The sequence below is a fragment of the Ornithorhynchus anatinus genome, chromosome 13 (genome assembly GCF_004115215.2).
Source record: "Ornithorhynchus anatinus isolate Pmale09 chromosome 13, mOrnAna1.pri.v4, whole genome shotgun sequence".
NCBI classification, from domain to species: Eukaryota; Metazoa; Chordata; class Mammalia; order Monotremata; family Ornithorhynchidae; genus Ornithorhynchus; species Ornithorhynchus anatinus.
Window position 1 is genome coordinate 26,159,348 of NC_041740.1, and position 22,076 is coordinate 26,181,423.

The 22,076-nt window shown below is 45.6% G+C and overlaps 1 protein-coding gene across 9 annotated transcripts in view; it reads right to left on the minus strand.

The window, feature by feature from the left end:
* Window positions 1-1,605: 1,605 nt before the first annotated feature.
* MAGI2 (membrane associated guanylate kinase, WW and PDZ domain containing 2) overlaps window positions 1,606-22,076 on the minus strand; it is a 902,790-nt gene continuing 882,319 nt past the window's right edge. For 6 of the 9 annotated variants that reach the window (XM_029077508.1, XM_029077506.1, XM_029077507.1 and 3 more), the window contains one exon: window positions 1,606-4,761. In XM_029077508.1, coding sequence (XP_028933341.1) covers window positions 3,965-4,761 — 797 coding nt within the window. In that variant the 3' untranslated portion in view covers window positions 1,606-3,964. Of the gene's footprint in view, window positions 4,762-21,633; window positions 21,745-22,076 lie in introns of all 9 variants that reach the window. The other 3 variants (XM_029077514.1, XM_029077513.1, XM_029077515.1) reach the window with 2 other exon arrangements.

The following is a 22,076-nucleotide window of genomic DNA, read 5'->3' on the forward strand; positions in this document are numbered from 1 at the left end:
TCCAGCCTCCTAAATGTTTCTAAGTTCTGGATCTACTTCAGGAGATATTTCCTCTTTTCCCACTCCCTTCTGTCTCGCCTGGTTTTCCTCCCTTTATTCACCTTTCCCTCAGGCCCACAGCAGTTATATACATACCCATAATTTTTTTTTTATATGAATGTCTGTCTCCTCCTCTAGACTGTGAGGTCATTATGGACCGGGAATTTGTCTACCAACCCTGTTGTATTGTCCTCTCCCAAGAGCTTAATCCAGTGCTCTGCACACAGTAAGTGCTCAATAAATATGATTGATTTATTGAAGATATGTCCAGCTTCTAGAGCACTTCCATCAGCATCACCTACAAACTACACTCAGTATCAAACATCAGGGTGCAGTTTACCACCAGGAAGGTCATGGAATGCAGTCATCTCACCAGCAAGGCCCACAGCAACAGCTTCTATGAGCAGGACATTTAAGCAAAATGGAATTTTTTTCCCACAAATTTCTTGCCAAATCCATTCATCATGGGGTCAGGAGAGATTTAAGGGGCTATTTTATGTCAGGGTCACAGCACCGCAGGCCCTTTAGGATAATTGCAGGGAAGGAAACAGAAGCACCCCCTCCTTATCCAATTTTTCGAGCTGCTTCTCCAAGCAAAGCTTCAATCAATCAATCAGTTGTATTTATTGAATGCTTTCTGTATGCAGAGCTCTGTACTAAGACCTCGAGAGAGTAGAATACAACAGAGTTGGTAGACATGTTTCCTTCAGGCAGCTATGTGGCCTAACAGTTTGTAACTGGTGTTTGGTAGTCAGAAAATCGGGCTTGGTACTTGCGCTTTACGTTTCTGTGGTTTTCAATAATTACCTTGGAATTTTCCTCTTTAATTTTTCTGTGACTTCAAATGGGAAAGAATAGCATTAATTAAATATTGACTTTGGTCATGATCTTATTTAGAAATCTGGTTCTACTATGATTACTGGAGCCTGCACAGAGTTCTTAGCTGGGACCCGGATAGAGTTTCTAATCTGGCGTCTTCCTTGGATTGCCTAAAACACTCCATGGCTTACTTCAGTTCTCATTTGGTGTTTACATCTAAGTGACCCCAGTATCAAACTCGTGAAGTTTCAGAGTCTACTGGGGGCCCAGTGATGAGGATCAATGTATTTTCCCCTACTCACCCTGGGCAGAAGGAGCACAGTAAAATTCAGAACCAGGGGCTGGTATGAGTTAGGAGCCGAAGGTGGTTTGGCTCTAAGGACAGGGCCAACTGAGTTTGCCTCGAGTGGTTCCTTATGGACCAGCACTCTCACTGCCACTGCTGTTGTCATGCTAGGTTTCATCTCTGTCCACAACACTGGTACCCTCCCCTTTCTGCCTCTCTCTTCCAGTTCTGGACAGACCGGGTCACAAAGGCAGAATCAACCACCCCTTCAAGGGAAAAGGGTTTCGGTCCTTGCTAACCAAATACACTTATTTCGCTTTAAGTCCCACATTTCAGGTTTGAGCCTCAGTGAAACTCACCAGTGACACTGCAAGTTTATTGCTCATTTGCATACTGCTCAATCCCAACTCCGGAAGGCTTCCCCCACTAACCAACAGCATAGACTGGTGGGAAAAGGGAAAGATTTTTGGATATATATTTTATTTGACAGTGTTTTAGAATATCATACAGTAAACAAGATTTCTGTAAAAGTTAATTTATCCATAATGGTGCGTTTCATAAAAATAGTTGCTCACTTACAGCCTTTCTGTGACTATTAATACATGGAATTATATTTATAGAGATACAGCTGTACAGGGTAAATTCACAGCTAACACTACACAGAAATATTATTTGGAATGGGGTTTAGATGATGTACTGTCTTCACAGGTTATCGATTACAGCCGCATAAAGCAATTACTGCACAAGTAGTAGCTGTGAACTGTGCAAATTAGAGTTTATGCAAGCGTAATCTTCAATTTTTTTTTCATTTCTTTTACACATGGAAAATAAAGGTCAGAGGATACAGTACTGGGACGTGCAGCTACACTACAGAAGCATTGTCCAAACTCAGATTCAATAAATTAATGGCAAAGTATCCTGGGCTTCTAGTTTGGGGCATAAAGACTAGTTGGTATTAAATAAAAGGGCTGTAAACGGCTACATGGGTTTGTGCTTTTTTTGTTGATTTTTGGGTGGAGTTTCTCTTTTAGAAGATGGACTCAAAAAGCTGCAGCGTTCTTTTCTGGAACCTTCCCACCACCTCAGTTACCTCCTCATGGGTCGGGGGAAAATTCCACCCCAATTGCTAGGGTCAAGGCGGGGGCCGAGGAAAGGGCTGGGGAGGGGTGGACTGTTGCCCGGACCAGGGAAGCCGCTCCTCAGGCGAGATGGCTCCAATCATTGCTCTGGAGAGGGCCTTGCCCAGTCCAGGCTGATGGATAGGAACCTGAAGAGGGGCGCTTCTGAAATGACTGGGCTGTGGCTTCCCCCAAGGTGGAAGCGGTTTTTCTGAAAGAGCTTGCAGTTGGCCCAGTGCTAGGGGGAGAGAGGATGTGTTAAACTGAGCTGGCTAAAAATGGACTGGGCTAGGGCATGAGCCCCAGGACCACTGACCCCCTCTCTCTCTTTCTCTCTCCAATTTCTTTTGCACTCTCTCTCCCTCTCTTAAACAAAAGGAAATGATACTACCTAGGGACTTAAGGGACCCTTCCACGCCAATATTAACTCAGCTCCGAACTCTGAAATAAGAAGGTAACAAAAGGAGGAGAAAACCGAGGACATGGAGGCAGAGAAAAGTGATAAAAGGGACTTTATTGCTTGGATGTCCACTAATGAAAATAAATTGGCCATAATAATGGCCTTTTCTATTTGAGCAACATTGAGCCTCGGAGATATCGGAGTATTTCTTCTGAAGGCAACTGGAATCAGGGGAAAATGATGAGAAGATGTCCCTACAAAGGCCAAGCAATCGGAGCAATAGAGTTTTGATAATCAGGAACTTAGAAATTTGGGGCTGCAGAGAGAGGATGGGAAGGCCTTCTGCACAAGGAAGCTGCAGCTTCTTTCACTTTAAAGTTGCACTAGGCTGTGGTCCTCTAATTGTGAAATTTCTACTTTAGGTGAAGACCAATTAGCATCTGTGAGCGATACTGTGAAAGTCTGAGTTGGTGGCAAAGTGTTTTCCAGGATGGATTTTTCAAATAGAACTCCTGCCCCTCCCTCCCCCAACCCCCACCTGACATACAGAAATATGATCTGTTCACAAAAATGGCAGTAGAAATGGCATCACACCAATCGATTCACTAGATTTCCAGCTCCCTGCGAAGCCTGCAGTGAATGGAGGCCTCCCGAGCTTGGAGGCAGCGTTGACTGACTGCGGAAACCCAGCCCAGCCATTCCGCCCCGTGCGTTTCCCCAAAGAAACCCTTTGACCCCTGTCTAGATATGTCGAGGACAACGTATTTACAACGCTTTCACTCAATTAAAAGAGAGAATCTTTTTCTCAGTTTCGGCTTGCTCCGTGCAGTTGGATTTAAGGCGAGATTCCAGTCTGTGGTGGCTCTGGTTGTGGCCAGTTTCTTGATACCAAATGTGGCAGACATCCAAGTCCTTCATGCAGTGGTGGTGGTGGCGGCGGCAGGGAGGGCGGGGAATGGCCGGTGGGGGAGAGGAGGTGGAGGAAAATCCTAAAGCTACACTGCACTGTCCTTCTCTGATGGACTTCAGATCATTTTGGTTCTTCCATAGCTGCCAAAGTCCCGAAAATGGAACTGGGGTGTGGGGAGCTTTTGGGTCAATTTGAATTCTTCTCCAGGTTTGCTGTTTGCCGCTCAGAGTCGTTCGGTCCCACGCACACTCGTGTGGATTACACGTGATGGCTTCCAGCCACAAGGACTCGTGGATCTCCACGTGGCCGCTGCAATAAATTAAAGGACGTGAGACAGAACCGGAAAAGGACGTCCTGTGTTGATGTGGAATGGAGGGCCAGGACGGCAGCCCTTATCTACTGGCGGCCGAAGGGCTGGATTTCAGTGCGCTCGGAAGCTTGTCAGAACCGGGGATCTTCCAAGGCCCCGGGGAGACGGTCGTCTTCCGGGCGGTGGCTGCCTGGCGACCACTGCTGGGATGGAAATGACTCTTCCCCGGGCAGTCGCAGGGTTTCCCGCCCGGCTCCTGGGGGACGGGGCCCGTGCCGTTCCGGTGAAGGCCACCGCTCCCGCTCCCATGCGCCTTCGTGGCCCCAAGTGGCTCGAGCCGGCTGGGATCATTGGCCATGGCTGCCCTCTTCTCGGTGCCCAGCCCTCCGGGGTCGTCCCTTTTCCCGGGGGACCCTCCCCGGAGGGCTTCGGCCATCTTGAGCCTCCCACGTCGTTCATCGTCGGCTCCAGCAGCCCCCGGCTCTCCCGTCCCAATCTCGGCCGAGGTCCTCCATCCAGGGGCCGGATTCTCTGAGGCCTGCCGGCCACCCTCAGCTCTCTGGGACCTACCCTCGGAGAGACCCTTCCTGGGGGCCTCCTCGTGCCTTGACCTGTCGACTTTCTTGGGACTGGTGGATCTCTCTCTCTGTTCTCCCAACCGTTTCTTCTTCTGGCCATTGGCTGGAAGCTCCTTTGGTATTCCTGCGTCGGGTCCCCGCCTGTTCTCCCATGTGGGATCTGGGTTTCTCTGGTGGGGAGGGTCAGAGGGTGGGGCTAGATGCGATGAAGATAATGGTGAGATTATGTCTTCCAGGGAAACCGCTACTTCCGGCAGACCTGGGGAGGTGGCAGGGGGAGAGCTCCAGGAGTTTGGTTCGTCTGTCACGACAATAAAAGGACGAGTGTTAAGGAGATGTCCAGGGGCGGAAATGGAAAGACACAAACTGAGCAAATGGCACTACGTAGGTTAAAAAACAGCATTACAGGAGTCTATGTTATGAGTGACTAACAAACAGATGCTGCTAGAGAAATGCTGACCCACAGTTGGACTGAACTCCACCTCAGGGCCTGCCCAGGGTCCCAACCATGGAGAGAGATCCTACCCATAATGCCTTGGGGTGGGGTTGGGCATCTCCCATCTACCCTGAGCTGGAGTAGGGAGCCCTCTGCCTTATCCTTTGTCTTATCCTAGGTCTTTATGCACTACTTTGAGGCCTCTAGGGTGAAAATAACAGAGGCCCAGGAGTCAGAGGACCTGGGTTCTAATCGCAGTTCTGCCACCTGCCTGCTGGGGGACCTAGGACAAGTTGCTTAACTTCTCTGTCCCTCAGTTTCCTCATTGGCAAAATGAGGTTAAATCCTACTTTCTCCTACTTGGACTGTGCGCCCCATATGGGACAGGGACTGGGTCTGGCCTGATTATCTTGTATCTTTCCCAGTGCTTAGCACAGCATGTGGCACAAAGTAAGCGTTTAACAAATGCCGTAATTAAGATGGTGACTTCTTGACCGTGGGTATCACTGTAAATGGTTACTGTTCTCTTCAGGGAAGAATGGTGGGGAAAGGGGGGGTGCATTATGCTTTTTGCAGGTTGTCTCTGCCAGCCCAAGCCTTTACTTTGCTTCCTTCAAGGTTCTCTACTGTCATTTAAGGGCCTTGCCCTACCCTGACCCTCTTCCCCGAATGCCCTTGAGTCTGATGGTTCTTGTTCTGATTTGGCCTGTACGGGCATGGAGGCACTGATTCTGAGCCTTACTCAGGCCATGGGGCTCTGGCCTATTCCAGAATGTTAATTAATCCTGCTACATCTGGATGGAATGGGATCAATGGGAAAGTTTTTCCTTGACACTGAGGCTTGCATGTGTTTATACTTTCTCTTGGCATTTCCAAGGAAGGATGCCCCTTGGCCACCTTTTCCTGGGTATGCCAACCCGCTCTGTGTCCTGCATTCCTGTCTCATGACCATACACCCTGTTGTTCTGGCAGAATTGTTAGCATCCTTTGAGCCTGATTCGCCTCCCTCTTCTCCCCCTCCCCGTTTGCCCAAGGCTGGGGTAGTAACATGGGAAGTTGCCTCACTTTCTTAAGCTCCCATCAAGGCACTGAATACCAAGTATCTGAAGGTTAAGAAGCCTCCATAAAGATAACATTAAAAAAAAAAGACTCTGCAGGAGTCTCTCTGGGAAGGGAGCAAATGCATGGCAGTGATGCCAATACTTCCATTTGTCAGGGCTCTGTCCTGTGGAATTCAAGGCATACCACACCCAATGAAACATCTTTTCCGCCCCCATTCTCCCCCTCCCCCGCATCCTATGGTAGGAAAAATGGAAATCAGAGTTGGAGAGAGGGTAGCTGATTGGCTAGGAATCAAAGGCAGGTCTCCAGCTCTTCTCATTCACATGTATGACTCTAGTATAAAGCAGCCTTGCAGATAGGTATAGGAAGTCTGGGCCCTGCAGCTAGTGTCCCCAGACCACAATAGTTGCATTGGATTCACCTGCCTCTAGCTCTACCATTGCTCCTCCTCATCCCTCCCCGCCTTCTTCACTCATTTTGACTGTCTTCCAGGTTTCTGGGCTTAGAACTCCAATTTTAGCAGGCAGCAGAAGTAGCTCTACAAAACTGAATTCTCTTCAAAACCTTCCCAAAATACAATAGACAGGAGAAGTGGACTTTGTCTCCCTCTCAGGCTGAAGGACCCAATTACCTGTTATGACCCAGCAGAGAGAGTGGGTTTTTCAGGCAAGAAACATACAGAAGCAGGAAAACAGATAGAATAGTCTCCCAAGTTCTCGGAACTCCAAGAAGCCACTGCCCCCTGCATCTCTGCAGGACACAAGCTTTCAGGACCTCTGGGGGCCCTCATTGTGATAGCAGCCTTGTGCTTGGTCTTGATCATACCTGGATAGATATTCTCACAGGGGGATGTGGGTTGTTTATTTCCTTGGCCAGGGCAAAAGAACAGGATCCTCACAAATTGTATGATCAGGTTCTGAGTGATTCATTCTGAAATGCCAGGAATCAGGGAGAAGCCCACCAGGCTTTCTCGGAAGAATAGTGGCCCCATTTCCTCTCAAGAAAGCTCCAGCCACGTGTCCACAATTTACCAGGGGAAATTTACATTGGGGAGAACAGTGTGAGATCTGTCCAGATGAGTCAACTTTAGATTGAGCTCTGGAACATGGGTTCTGCTGGATAACCTAGGACAAGTCACTTAACGTCTCTGTGCCTCAGTTTCCTCCTTGGCAAAATGAGGATTAAATCCTACTTTCTCCTACTTGGACTGTGAGCCTCATATGGGACAGTAACTGCGTCTGGCCTGATTATCTTGTATCCTTCCCAGTGCTTAGCACAGTGTGTGGCACATAACACTTAAATGCTGTAATTGATTAGGGAGGTGAATTCTTCTTGAATTTGGGCATCACCATCAGTGGTTACTGTTCTCTCCAGGGAAGAATCACGAGGGAAGAGGGTGTGCGTTTTTGCTACTTGCAGGTGTCTCATTCAATAGTATTTATTGAGCGCTTACTATGTGCAGAGCACTGTACTAAGCGCTTGGAATGAACAAGTCGGCAACAGATAGAGACAGTCCCTGCCGTTTGACGGGCTTACAGTCTAATCGGGGGAGACGGACAGACAAGAACAATGGCACTAAACAGCGTCAAGGGGAAGAACATCTCGTAAAAACAATGGCAAATAAATAGAATCAAGGCGATGTACAATTCATTAACAAAATAAATAGGGTAACGAAAATATATACAGTTGAGCGGACGAGTACAGTGCTGTGGGGATGGGAAGGGAGAGGTGGAGGAGCAGAGGGAAAAGGGGAAAATGAGGCTTTAGCTGCGGAGAGGTAAAGGGGGGATGGCAGAGGGAGTAGAGGGGGAAGAGGAGCTCAGTCTGGGAACGCCTCTAGGAGGAGGTGATTTTTAAGTAAGGTTTTGAAGAGGGAAAGAGAATCAGTTTGGCGGAGGTGAGGAGGTTACTTCTGTGTTGCCCTGACTTGCTCCCTTTGTTATTCGCCCCTCCCAGCCCCACAGCACTTATGTACATATCTGTAATTTATTTGTACTGATGTCGGTCTCCCCCCTCTAGACTGTAAGCTAGCTATAGGCAGGGAATGTGTCCGTTCATTGTATTGTACTTTCTTAAGTGCTTAGGACAGTGCTTTGCACACAGTAAGTACTCAATAAATATGACTGAATGAATGAATGAGGCAGGGGACTAGGAGGAGGGAGACTTGAGTGTGTAAAGTAAAAATATTGCATGGGAAGATATCAGTGGTTAGAGAAACAGCATAATGTAATGGATAGAGCATTGGCCTGGGAGTCCCAAGGACCTGGATTCTAATCCCGGCTCTGCCACTTGTCTGCTATGTGACCTTGGGCCAGTCACTTTACTTCTCTGTGCCTCAGTTACCTCATCTGTAAAATGGGGATTGAAACTGTGAGCCTGATGTGGGACAGGGACTTTGACCAATCCGATTTGCTTGCCTCCACCCCATTGACTAGTACAGTGCCTGGCACACAGTTAGTGCTTAACAAATACCATAATTATTATTATTTCAGTGCCAGATGGGCAGATGAGTTGAAAACCAGACCCTCCAGTGCAAAGCCAGACAAATGGTCACCTTAGTTCCTCTATCTCCTTTCTCATTTCTCTTCTCCACACTAGAGGTTGGAGGGTGAGGAGGGTTGGGATCAAAAGATGCTTGCCCAATTGGACATGCATGGTGGAAGAGGGAGGGTCCCTTGTCAGCAGCTCAGACAAATTGGAAATATCACCAATTTTTTTTTTTAATGAGTAGAAATCTGACCAATCAGGAAAGGAATCAGGGAATAATAATGTTTCGTGGCCGGGAATGCTGAGCCAGTTTGAGAGAACGAAACGATCTCACTTAAATGGTCTGAAATTATGTTTTAAAGAGCCCTGTGGTTTTGGTAGATGTTTATGTCCATTCCACCATTGTTATTGCCACATGGAGCTGGCTAGCAGATGATACACATGCCGCTGTATTGTAATCTATTTCTCCCTAATGTTCAGATGTTATAGGGAAATTTCAGAATGATGAGCAAAGATCAAAGGACAATAATGTAAAGTAAATTGCCATTCAGAAGAAAAACCTTTTAAGAGCTGTGTTCAAATCATAATGGTTCGTTTGGGCTTGCTCAACCATCACTAAGATGATTGTTTTTCATAACAATATAAACATAAAAAACCCACGTTTTTATGCTGCAGAACCAATAAATTAGTGGTCTTACTCTCCTGGTGTTTTTTCTGAGGTGGCATTAGAGTCTAGAGGCGATGTTAATGGCTCAGAAATGTTCATTTGTTTTTCCTTCAAATGACCGTGAAGGTGTAAACCAGGCCCTTGAGAGTAGATCTATTATTACTTTTATTAATTCTGTAGTGGTGCTGAACTTCCATATTCATTTTGCAAGACTGTTCCTGGAGTAGCCAATTGGCAGGAAATTATAGTTAAGTCTGTGACCATCAGGTGGGGGACTTGAAGTCTCAGGGAGCTTTTCTGGCATGGGAACTATCTCCTGCAAACTCTTTGAGCTCCAAGAGTTCAATTGAGCTGAGGCGCCATAACTGAAGTCATTTTCCAGAATGTCTCCTGTGTCCTATCAATCTCTGTTTTTTAACTTATGCCTTTGTCTTTGTGCTTCTCATGGCATCTTTCATTAAGCAGGGCTGGGTCAGACCGGCATCACAGCATGGCCTAATGACAAGAGCAAGGGCTTGGGAGTCAGAGGTCGCGGGTTCTAAATCGGGCTCTGCCAATTGTCTGTTGTGTGACCTTGGGCAACTCATTTCACTCCTCTGTGCCTCAGTTACCTTATCTGTAAAATGGGGATTGAGACCTTAAGCCCCATGTGGGACAGGGACTGTGTCCAACCTGATTGCCTTGTATCTACCCCAGTGCCAGAACAGTGCTTGGCACATAGTAAATTCTTAACAAATGCCATTATTATTATTATTATTCTACTGTCAAACCCTTCAAGGCCACACAGCGCTGATCGGAGAGATTAGCTGATGGCACCTCGGGTGGGAAGCAGAAGGTGGGTGGGAGTTGAGTCAGGGCCAGGCCGGGTTCCAAAAGAAGGGTTTGGCTGTGACTCCAATGTGGTTTTGAAATAACAGTCCCTGCCAGTCCCACATCCTTCATAGAGAGCATCTGACGAGCATGTTGCGCTTTTGGTTCCATGTGTTTTTTTCTCCCTTTTGGCTCTGTCACTCAGAGCTACAGCAGGAATCTAGGCAGGAGTAGTCCATTAAATAGCCAAGCTCAGGGCTCAGTCTGTCTAGTTTAAGCCTCAGATCATTTTCCAATAAGTAATTTGCTCACTGTGGGCAGGGAATGTGTCTGTTATATTTTTCTACTGGATTCTCCCAAGAGTTTAGAACAGTGCTCTGTACACAGTAAGTGCTCAATAAACACCATTGACTGAGCCTGAATTTGCCGAGGACCCACAGACACTGACTGTGGTTATACCATGCAGATAGAACCAGCTATTCTTGAGCTACATTCTACTGGTCCTGCTTTAGATCCTGGCAGAGACTCTTGATCTCAACACATGCCCATAATCATGTTACTGAGGAAATTACTGAGGAAATCCAAAGATTTATTTTGCTTTGGCTAAGCCCACAAGGACGCCATGACTAGGTTAGTCCAAATGTCTGTCCAGCCTGGCACTGTATCTGACAGGGGCACTAAGACACTAACTTTTCCCTCTCCATCCCTACCTTTCCTTCCAGTGGCACAGTACGGAATGCTCATTCTTGACAGTGACAGGATGGAAGGGCCACCGGTGTTTTGGGATAGTTGGAAACATTGAGGCAGAGATGTGGCTGGAACGAGGTGGGATTTATTTTCAAGAACCACCGACCAATCTGAATTCCTCTTTGACCTTATAGTCTCTGGGCTACTGATGGATTGTGGCCCATGATTGAGAAGATGTAAACACTTTTGCCATGACTTTTGCAGAAGGGACCTGACTATTACTACCACCAGAGATGTGCTCTGGAAGTCTGTCGTCTTGAAAGGCACCCTCCAGGGCCCAAGCTGTCCAGGGAGCAATCGAGAGGCTTCTGGTTCTCTCCCAGAGGACCCTTAGTCCACTAGGACAGTTGGGAGTTGGGTCACAGGTGCTGATGGGGGATGGAAAGAGATGGGAAATCACCTGCCTCTCAGGACGCAAGGACTTCTCAGCTTGTTGTACCAGGCTCCTCCATGGCAGGGAAACTCCCCAAACTGTAGAGTCAGCATGGGGCAGGAGGCGGCAAAGTCCTGGGAAAAAATTCTTCTTTTGTCACCCTCACTGCCACATGTGAGTCACTAGGTCTGGGTCAGCGGCTTTCCAAAGGAGTGAAAGGCCTCATCTTAAAAACAACTTTTCCCCCTTGGTGCCGGTAGCCCCTTTTATGGTTTTTATCACCCGAACTGTGAGTACACCTGCTCTCTCAGGGCTCTCACCCTCTCACTCTCCCCTGCTTCTCTCAACATGCAACTCTGCTCCCACTCCATTTACAAGCAGCCCAGCACTTTCGGCCACAAGCAAGGATGCAAACTCAAGTACCGCCCTTGAATCTCTAAATTAATAAAAATATTCAAGTAGTCTCCAATCCTTGTAAATCTCAAGGCCACTTGACCTTCCTTGCTGGAGCATTGGCACTGGCCCTTAATAACTTCGCCCCTGGCATAAATGTTTGATGCTTAAAGAGGTGGCTGTTTGCATCCCACAGATAAAAGTTAAAAATCAAGACTGCTGAGGAGCAGCAGTTGCAAATAATAATAACGATGGTATTTGTTAAACATTTACTATTTGCCAAGCACTGTTCTAAGCACTGGAGTGTATGGGTTTCTGAGAGCCTCTTGGGACAGCCCCTGCTCCTCAAAAGTGCATCCTTTTTGCTTATTTGTCTTAGACTCTGTTCTCTGATGTGGGTGCTGCGGAGTCAGGCTGGAAGCAGGGGAGAGTAAGAGACCAGGGGCGCAAGCCGCCATCAGTCAGTGAGCTATCCAGGGGTCCACCTTTCTCTTTGCTGGGGAGAGGGGCCCTCCTGGTGTCCCTGAACATGGAGGGCTCCGGGTGCCAGACCTGGCTCCTTCTTCATCCTGTATCCCTACCCCTTGACCTCGAAGGCCTAGTGTGGAGCTGGGGATGGATGGACCTGAGCCTGTGGGTGAGTGAGCACCTGGTCTCCCATCTGGGTCTCACGAACAGCTGGTAGTGACCCTTAGCTCTGGGCTCCCTCCATGAGCAGGGACCTGTCTTCTTCCTAGCTTTCCTTGTGATTTCTGGTTTAGAGCATATGTCTGGGAATAGGCCAGATTAACAAGGAGCTTGTTATGGTCTAGCAGCATTTATAAAAAAGATGGACCCAGCCAGCCTGCTTGGGTGCTGAAGTGTTCCTAATTATAGTAATTAAGGTACTTGTTAAATGCTTCCTATGTGCCAAGCACTGTTTTAAAATCTGGGGTAGATACATGTTTATCAGGTTGGACAAAGTCCCTGTCCCACTTGGTACTAACAGTCTAAGTAGGAGGGAGTCAGCCTTAATCCCCATTTTACAGAGGAGGTAACTGAGGCACAGAGAAGTTAAGTGACTTGCCTGAGGTCACACAGCAAACATGTGGCAGATTCAGGATGACAGCCCAGGTCCCCTGACTCCTAAGCCCATGCCCTTTGCAGTAGGCCACACTGCTTTTTACAGCCAGCACACTCTCTCTCTGACCCCAACGGTAGTATTAAGCACCACACAGACTGGCCTGTACTAAAGATATTGCCACAGAGAAAGCCGAGATGTTCTTGCAGTGAGCTTTCCATGGAGACTACTTGTGTCGGTTCTGGATGAGAAACAGTTTCCAGAGCAAGACTGTGAATGAAACCTCATCCAGCTCATGGGCACGAGGAGCAAGAAAGGGCTGAATCTGAGAAGCTGTAATTAGGAAAAAGATAATGACTTTTAAATTAGTTCTTACTAATAACATTAAGCCATATTAAATCTGAAGGTGTTCATAAGTATGCTAATAAAAGGGTTTTCATTAATGAAAATCATATATGAACGGAATAATTGAAAAGGCAGGGGTGGTGTGTTGGTTTATCACATCAAATATTCAAGTTATTAATGAGCAATATAAATCCACTCAAGGACATTTGGTGTCAATAGCTGAATAAATTAAAGATGATCCTTCAATAAGAAGAGAGCTCGTTGTGTGGAGGAGAGGGGTGAGCTGGTGTCTAGCGTCACTTTGACGGAGAGGCAGGGGGGTGGGTTGAGGGGTTTGTAATGTTACCATAATGCAGGCTGAGGTTAAAGTTTTCCTGTGGAAGGGAAGTTAGAGAATCTCCTTTGCCCAAATCCTCTCTTCTTTATTTTGGGCCCCTGCTATTTGTGATTTCTTCCAGCTTCCAACAGCCTGGCTACTGGGGCTTTGTCTAGCTGTCCAGGTAATAGTAATAGCACTTATTGAGCACCCACTTAGTGTGGTGCACTATTCTCGGTGCTTGAAAAGTACAGAATCACCAAGGGATAGTTCCCCCTGCTCACAGGGAGTTTGCATTCTTACAGCCCTGCCTGAATTGAGCCAAGCCTCTACCCTGACTCTGCCTTGACATGTGCTTGGGGAGAGGTGTCTTTGGAAATGAAGTGTTAGGTTGTAATTTGGCAGCCTACCAGATGAAAGCCCCCTCAGATATAGCTGATCATCTTCATTATTGCATCTATCTGGCAAAAAAAATTGCTTTTTTTTAAACTTAGAGGGCAATATAAGATTGCCACGCTGACAAGAAAGGAGTGGCTCTCTGAGCAAAAGTTTCATAAGGGATGAGTTACAAGGAGACAAGAGGGCAGCCTGACCTAATGGAAACAGCATGAGGCTGGGGGTTGGAGCACCTGAGTTCTAATCCCAGCTCTACCACTTGACTGCTTTGTGACCTTGGGCAAGTCAGTTAACATCTCCAGCGCTTAGTAGAGTGCCTATCACATAGTAAGCAATTAACGAACACCATTATTATTATTATTCTCTGTGCCTCAGTTACCTCCTCTGTAAAATGAGGATTAAGACTGTGAGCCCATGTGGAAAATGGACTGTGTCCAACCCGAATATCTTGTATCTACCCCAGCACTTAATACAGTGCCTGGCACATAGTAAGTGCTTAACAAATACCTTTTTTTTTTTAAAAGAGAAAAACGTGCCAGGTGCTGTAAACATAAACGAGGGGTAGGCTTTTTCTGTGGGTCTTGCTTTGGCCTTTTACATCAGTGAAACTTTCCCTCAGTGTTGTCTTCAAATACAAAGCATAACTATATTTAGGAGTTTCAGCATTGCTAGGCCTCAAACCCCACAGATCAAGCCAGAATTTGTATCTGAACTTTGCCACATATTTGTGCTCTTAGCAGAGAGGGACGGCATTACCTTTCAAGAAACCTTTTAAATGCTGTCCCAAGAATGAAGATGTGGGACACCTGCAGAAAATGTAACTCTTCTTTCAGAGTTTAAAAAAAAATCTGTCATTGGTTCACCTGCCATATGATGTTCCAGCTTTTCACATTTTCCAGCGATAGATAATCCTGTAACTCTTGGCCAGCTCCTCCATATTTATTAAGTGCTGCAGATGTGTGTGTGTGTGTGCGTGTGTGTAACACATTTTAATTCTCAATTTTGTCCTTGGATAGTTTCTCCCCATAGCTATAAAGCTGCTCAAACCTCAGGGATCTCATATTGAAATTGCCTGACAGCTTTAGACCAACGTTATTAACCAGGATTCTGATTCATTCAGTCAGCCCCTTCTTTTCCACACCACAGGCTCCAGAAATTAAGTCAGTACTGCTAAAAATAAAAGGATGACTTTTCAGAATGCCATGAGCATACAAATGAGTATTCCCGATTCAGCCCAGGTGGCCCCACGAGACAAAGCTCTCTTCCCCCCAGAACAGTGGGTCAGTAGATTTCTGCCTTGGCCATCCTTTGAGAGAACGTGAGCCCCTTTTGAGTTGCACGTAATGCAGGGTGTCTGATATTTGGGTGGAGGCGGATGGGGTGAACGACAGGGTTGGAGTGAAACAACATAGCTGACCGCTTGCCATCTGACCCCTTTCTAACAAGGGGATCTACTCCAGAGCTTAGAACAGTGCCTGGAACATAGTAAGCACTTAACAGATACCAAAAAACTAAAATAAGGGGGTGGCTCTCATTAAGTGGACATTTGATATTTGCCCCACCCCCGACCCCACAGCACTCATATACATAGCTTTAAATTATTTATTATTTATTTATTTATATTAATGTCTGTCTCCCCACTCTAGTCTGTAAACTCATTATGGGCAGGGAACATGCCTGCTTATTCTCTTGTATTGTACTCTCCCAAGTGCTTAGAACAGTGCTTTGCACAGAGTGAGCGCTCACTAAATACTGCTGAAAGATTGATTCAGGGCATTGCCCTTCAGTGTGGCAAAGGTCCACTTTTCCAGGATGCAAAGGGCACTTTTGCTTGCCATTCCCTGATGAATTCCCAGCATCCCAACTGGTTTAAACAAATTTGCCCTCTCTAGTACTTATGTACTGATTTGCATCCATCTTCTGTACTCAGATTCATCTTTGTCTTGCCCAGCACTGGACTACAATCTGCCTGATAACACCCCTTCCTTGAATAGAATCCTTTTCCCTTCTCTATCCTTGCTACCTCTTCCAACACCTGTGACCCTGATGCCCTGCCCCAGTCAACACCTCTCTTAGGGCTGCCTGCTAGATAACACCAATAGTTCGTGCCTTGGTGTTCCCAGAATCAGACTGTAAGATGAAGGATAATTCTTGTCCTCAAAAAGGGCATTTTATCTGCCATAAATTATAGGGGCACAGGGAGGTTAAGAGCTGTTTGTCATGGGACATACCAGCCTTTTTCATTTGCAAACTCATCAACAATCGTCTCAGATGACAAAGCATAATGAAGCGTGATCGACATATATTTATATATTTCCAATAAGTGTTAATGATATAGCTTTTTATGAAGCACTTATGTGGCACTTCATTTTTTTTTTCAAATGACTTACAATCATCCACATTAGTCATTTCTCATAATAGGCCTGTTGCCCAAGGTCGAAGTGAATGAGAAATACTAAGAAAAATTATTGCCAAGCATGTAACAAATAGGATGAGCTACCAAAATAATAAGGAATTTAGAATTTTCAGTCCCATTATTCCCCTCTTGTTGCTCACCCCTCAGGAACCCATCCTCTAGAAGGATATTTGGAACATCTAAAAAAGAACAAACAAGGCTGTGGAAGGAGCTCGTCCAAATCCAGAAATTTTTGTTCCGTGTTTTAATCAAAGCGGGAAAGGACCCCAAAATACAGCATGGACATAATAGACTTCTAAATTAGGACAAAATCATAGTTCTCTTCCTGATGGCTATTAACCAGAATGACCAAATGTGTTTGTCTTCTATTAAAGTAACAAGAAACTATAGGGATTTGTAGTTGTCTAGAAGAGTGTAAGATCCTGGGAAGCAACCATATGTGAGGAATAGTTTGTGCCTCTGTCAGGGGCAAGTGGATTTTTTTCTGTTTCAAGAGTGATTGGGCAGTGTAGACTGAGGGAAGCAATAGGTCTAATCTATCTAGACTGCAGTAAGATTTTTGGTTTCATCTTGCATGATGACTCCACCGATCAGAAGTATGGTCTTGATCATACTACTGTTAAAGTGAGTGTAAAGCTATGACACCCCCGCCCCCAAAAGTGAACAACTTTGTTTACCTAGATCATTAAATTTAATGTTAGAATCACAAAAGCCATGAACTGTCCGGGATGGTGAGACATAACTTAGTCCCAGTTCCTTGCCTCCAGCTAGTCAACAACTAACACATTTATCCTTAAATTATCACCAGGGATGGACACACATCCTCATTTGGTAACCTGTATTTTACCTCTCCTCTTGTCAGGAAGCTCTTCTTTAATTCCAACCCAAATCTTTCCTGCTTTAATATAAACCAGTTCTCCTTTTTTTTTTTTGACTTGGAAAGCAACTTTTTAGTCTCCTTCCCCCCTTTATTTAGCTCAAGGCAATTATTGAGGTACACCTTATCCTTCATGCCTCCAGGCTAACCAACACCCTTCAGCCTTTCCCCAGAGGCACCCCCATCACCTTTAATTTGTGTGGCCCTTTTCTATACCAGCTCCAGTTTCTCCAAAACTCTGGATTCATTCAATCATATGTATTGAGCACTTGGTGTTCCCAGTACCAGACTGTAAGATGCAGGATAATTCTTCTCCTCAAAAAAGGGCATTTTATCTGCCAATAAATATAGGGGCACAGGGAGGTTAAGAGCTGTTTGTCATGGGACATACTACTAATAATTGTGGTATTTGTGCCAGGCACTGTACTAAGTGCTGCAGAGGATACAAGTAAATTGGGTTGGACACAGTTCCTGTCCCATGTGGGGCTCACAGTCTCAATCCCCGTTTTACAGATGAGGTAACTGAGGCACAGAGAAATGAAGTAACTAGCCCAAGCCACACAGCAGACAAGTGGTGGAGCCAGGATTAGAACCCATGACCTCCTGACTCCCAGGCCTGTGCTCTATCCACTATGCCATCCTGCTGCTACTGTGTGCAGAGCCCTGGACTAAGCTCTTGTGAGTAGATAGCTCATGATGCCATACTGTTGTTAATATGGCCAGAGCCATATTAACTTTTAAAAATAATAGCTTGTGATCCTGTCTGACTTCCAAGTCTCTTTCAGTTGTTCCCCTGCCCAGCCAGCCTTTCCCCATTCTGGGTTGTGTTGCTTTTTACACCCAAGTATTCTATCTTGTCTTCTGAATTTCACCTTGTTTTTGAAGGATCAATTCCCCAGTCTGTCACAGGCACTTGGGGTACTATTTTTTCTATCAATGAAAATGTCAGCAGACCTTCCCAGTTGAGTATTGACTGCGAATCTGTTCTGTTAGGTTCTGTCAATATGATCCACCACTCATTGTTGGCTCTAAATTATTGCTACCTCTCCTTTGGGTGAGCAAATTGTATCCACTTAATAGTAGTTTGCTTAAGGCCACATTTATTTAGTATGACAACGGTATTACCATGGGGGTTAGAACCAAAAGATCAAGTTGGTCTAGGTATCTCTAAAGATATAAATTTACTTTAATTTTCCCCTCCTGTCTTCTCCCATTCCTCCCCGTTTGTGAAAATGAGCTGTTCCTGTCACTGAGGGAAATTCATTTGATCTGCTTGATATACTCTTCTTCATAAAGTTCTGTTGGCTGCTTTCTAGTGTCTTGTGTCTTCAAGTGGTTGTAAATTGATAGTTTCATAGTTTGTTCTAGGATCTTCCCAGGAACCAGCATTAAGCAGGTGAATCATGGTAGTGGTGGTAGTAGCATATACTGATCACCCATTTGGTGCAGTGCACTGTATGAGGTCCTGGGAAGTACAGAATAACCAAGTGACATATTCCCAGACCACAAGGAGCTTCCACTCTTGGGGACACAAACATAAGAATATATATTCTTACATTCAATTTTCAATGTTCAATTTTCCTCTTAGGAAGATGGACACCACATTTATCCTTTCATAATTTTCAGGGACTCTACCCATTTCCCTTGAGATCTTCAGGATGATGGCTACTATCTGTCGATTCCTTAAATATCACCATGGCCTAGTGGATAGAGCATGGGTTGGAAGTCAGAAGGTCCAGGGTTCTAATCCTGACTCTGCCACTTGTCTGCTCTGTGACCTTGGACAAATCACTTCACTTCTCTGTGCTTCAGTTACCTCATCTGTAACTTGGGGACTAAGACTGTGAGCCACATGTGGGACAGAAACCGCATCCAACTTGATTTGCTTGTATTCACCCGAGCGCTTAGTACACTGCCTGGCACATAGGGCTTTACAAATGCCACAATCATCATTATTATTATTATTATTACTATTATTATGTTCTGTTGGGCCTAGGTTTGACCACTGACCTAAATGCAGCTTGCTTTTCAGCGCTCTATTTCTGATTTATTTTCTTAGAATAATTTGGCTTTTCAAACTCCCTTCACAAGTGGGGGTCTTTGATCTTTTTTGTAAAGACAGAAATGGACAAAATATAGAAAACATTAAAATCTGCCTTTTCCCAGCCATCTCGTCAGCCTTGTCCTCCTTGGGATTGCAATCTTTAGTCCTTCTCTTTTGCAACAACTCCTTTCTCTGTTAACTGTTGCAACAGGACATCTACACAGTTGGACATCCCTTATAACTCTGCAGGCTGCCATCAATGTCTCTGCATATAGCCTTGGCTGTGTTAACTAGATTGTCCATCTTCAGTATTGGTATGTGTTTTCTGTGCTCACAGAACTGTCTTTGGAACAGCAGCCATCTCTCTAGGAATTGTTTTGCATTTCAAACTGTAATCTGGATGGTTATCATGAGGGAGTCAGAAATTGACTATGCCAGGTGTATCAGGAGTTCTGTACACCTACCAATTAAGGATACTGTATGAGAAGCAGTATGGTGTAGAGAATAGAGCATGGGCCTGGGCGTCAGAAGGATCTGAGTTCTAATCCTGGGTCTGCTATTTGTCTGCCGTGTCACTTTGGTGAAAGTCACTTTACTTCTCTGGGCCTCAGTCACCTCATCTGTAAGACTGTGAGCCCCAAGTGGGACAGGGACTGTGTCCAACCCAATTTTCTTGTATCCACCCCAGCGCTTAGTACATTGCCTGGCACATAGTAAGCACATAACAAATACCACAATTATTATCATTTATTACTGTATGCAGAGCACTGTACGAAGCACTTGGTAGAATACAGTACAACAGAATTGGTAGACCTGTTCCCTACCCATAATGAGTTTACAGTCTAGAAGGGGAGACAGACGTTAATGTAAAAAATTTATGATATACAATTTATAATTTATAGATACATACATAAATGCTGTATCTACCATTGGATATGCATTATTGCAAAGAGGTGGGACTGCTAAGATCACCTTGTGGATTGCAAGTCATATAAGCCATTTTTGGCATTTGTGCTGGTGGGATAGACTGAATTTTGATAGGCTGTAGAGTAAATGCAAAGGATTTTGAGACACTTTTCTCTTTCCAATACAAAGTTATCACTGTTTTTTTAAATCTTAGGATGCAGTGTGGCTTGAAGTGAAGTGTGGATTGAGAGGTCCTGGAAAGTAGAAACATTTGCTGTTCAAGAATGAATTGCATCCTGCTTATTTTTCAGCGGTGGTTGGTGAGTATATGTGAGGATACTACTACGGGTTTCCTTCGTTTTACCCAGTGGCATTCCAGTGCTTGCATAAATCCGTGTGTTGGATTCACAAAGCCCTACCTCCAGAATGTTAAGAAAAAAATAGATGAATCCGGGTCACCTACTGCAATTACAGTTCAGGGCATGACTCATCTGAAATAGACATCCAAATTTTCAACCCCAAGAGGGAGAAGGAGGCAGGGAGGGTGGGAAGAGACCATCTTCCACCTTGAAGATCTTCCACCCAGAGATCGACATCCCTCCAGGACCTCAGATGACCATGAGGTGAAGGACTCTGTTCAGTATCTCCCTTCTTCCTCTGAGGGTGGCTGGGAAGGAAGTTGGGAACAGAAGGGGGGAAGGGGAGGGAGGACTGGCTGGCTTTCTTCAGTTATTCCCTAAAGCTCCGCAGCTGGTGACAGAGACATTAGCACAGTGCTACGTATTTAATACAGTGCTCTGCAAACAGTAAGTGCTCAATAAATATGATTGAATGAATGAATGAACATTCGGTAGGGTGCTACACCCTGAAACTGGGCCCATCCTGAACGTAGCTTGAGGCAGTAGAAATGCTTTCATCAGCTTGTTCCTGGAAGCAATCTGGCCACACCCAACCCTAGATCAGCTTGTCGGGGGCAGGGAGAGGCAATAAAATTCTCAAGGAAAATGAAAACCTGACCCATCACCCTGGTATGAACTGCTCTCCTTCCCTGAGGTTCACTGCCACCATCGGCCTCAGAGTTCTGAGCCTGGATTGATAGGGGAAGGACTGCTAAGACATGGGTGGGATCACAAGTTTCTGAAACCTATCTGCAAGGCTGATAAGTCTGTCCCATTTCCCTCATGAATTTAAACACACCTCCTCCAACTCTGTAGCCTTTGGTTAAAGACCAAGAGCTCAAAAACATGAGCCTCTTTTCTGAGGGAGTGTCCCTTAGGGGAAGGTTTTGCCCTTTTTGGGTGGAGGGATTTATTGGAAGAACTTGCTGCCATTTGGAAAGGGGGACGTTTGGGTCTAATTTGAGGGATTGTAGTTGTGACTATGCAGTTAGTGCTTTATGCAGCCTGGAGCTGTGCTCCTTGCAGGTGGTTTTGCTCCTCCCAGAGAGAAAGATAAAGTGTGGGGCTGTGACAAGTGGGATGGGGGAGTGGTGCCAGAAAGGGTAAGGAACTGTCAGGTGGCAGTACACTATCCCGCTGTATCACTCCTCCCTCCAACCCGCCACCCCCAGCCCTGCCATCCCTCACTGTCTGCAGCTGTTCTGCAGGGGCACCCTGAAGCTATTCTGCCTACACCCACAAACCGCCCCCCTCCCCCAACACACATACACACACACTCCATCCCTGCCAAACAAGCTCTCCATCCCGGAATAGGGTCCGAGGGCTTTTAGGAGGAATTAGGTAAACTACTCTGAAAGAGAAAGCATTAAACACCAGGTAGAGCATATGTGACACCAAAGTAGATTAGAGAATGATAATATTCATGCAGATTTTACAAACCGTGTCTTTAGGGTGGCCCAATAAGTAGAAATATGGGGACCCATGCTTGTCACTTTTCATGCACATGGAGAGGCTGGAAGGTACCATTCCTAAAGGAAGGGGAGGAACAGCCTAGGACCAATCATTAGAATTAACAGAACCAGTGACACACAGATACATTGTTACTGTTAGCATAGAGAATTCTTAGTACGTTTAGAACAGCCAAGTCAAAAAAGATCATCTAAGCCACAGAGGGGAAAAGGTCTCTGAGAAAAGCTAATGCTAACAGGCATGCAGTGAGTCTGATTAGTGAAAGCCTTACCTAAATGTGTATTGGAGAAGGTCATTCTAGTGAAGGTCCTTGAGCATCCCAAGGGAATTTTTCGGGAGGGGCAAACGCTGAACTTAAAAAAATTGAAACCCAGAACCCCGAGGAGGATGGATTCAATCCCATCAGGGAATTT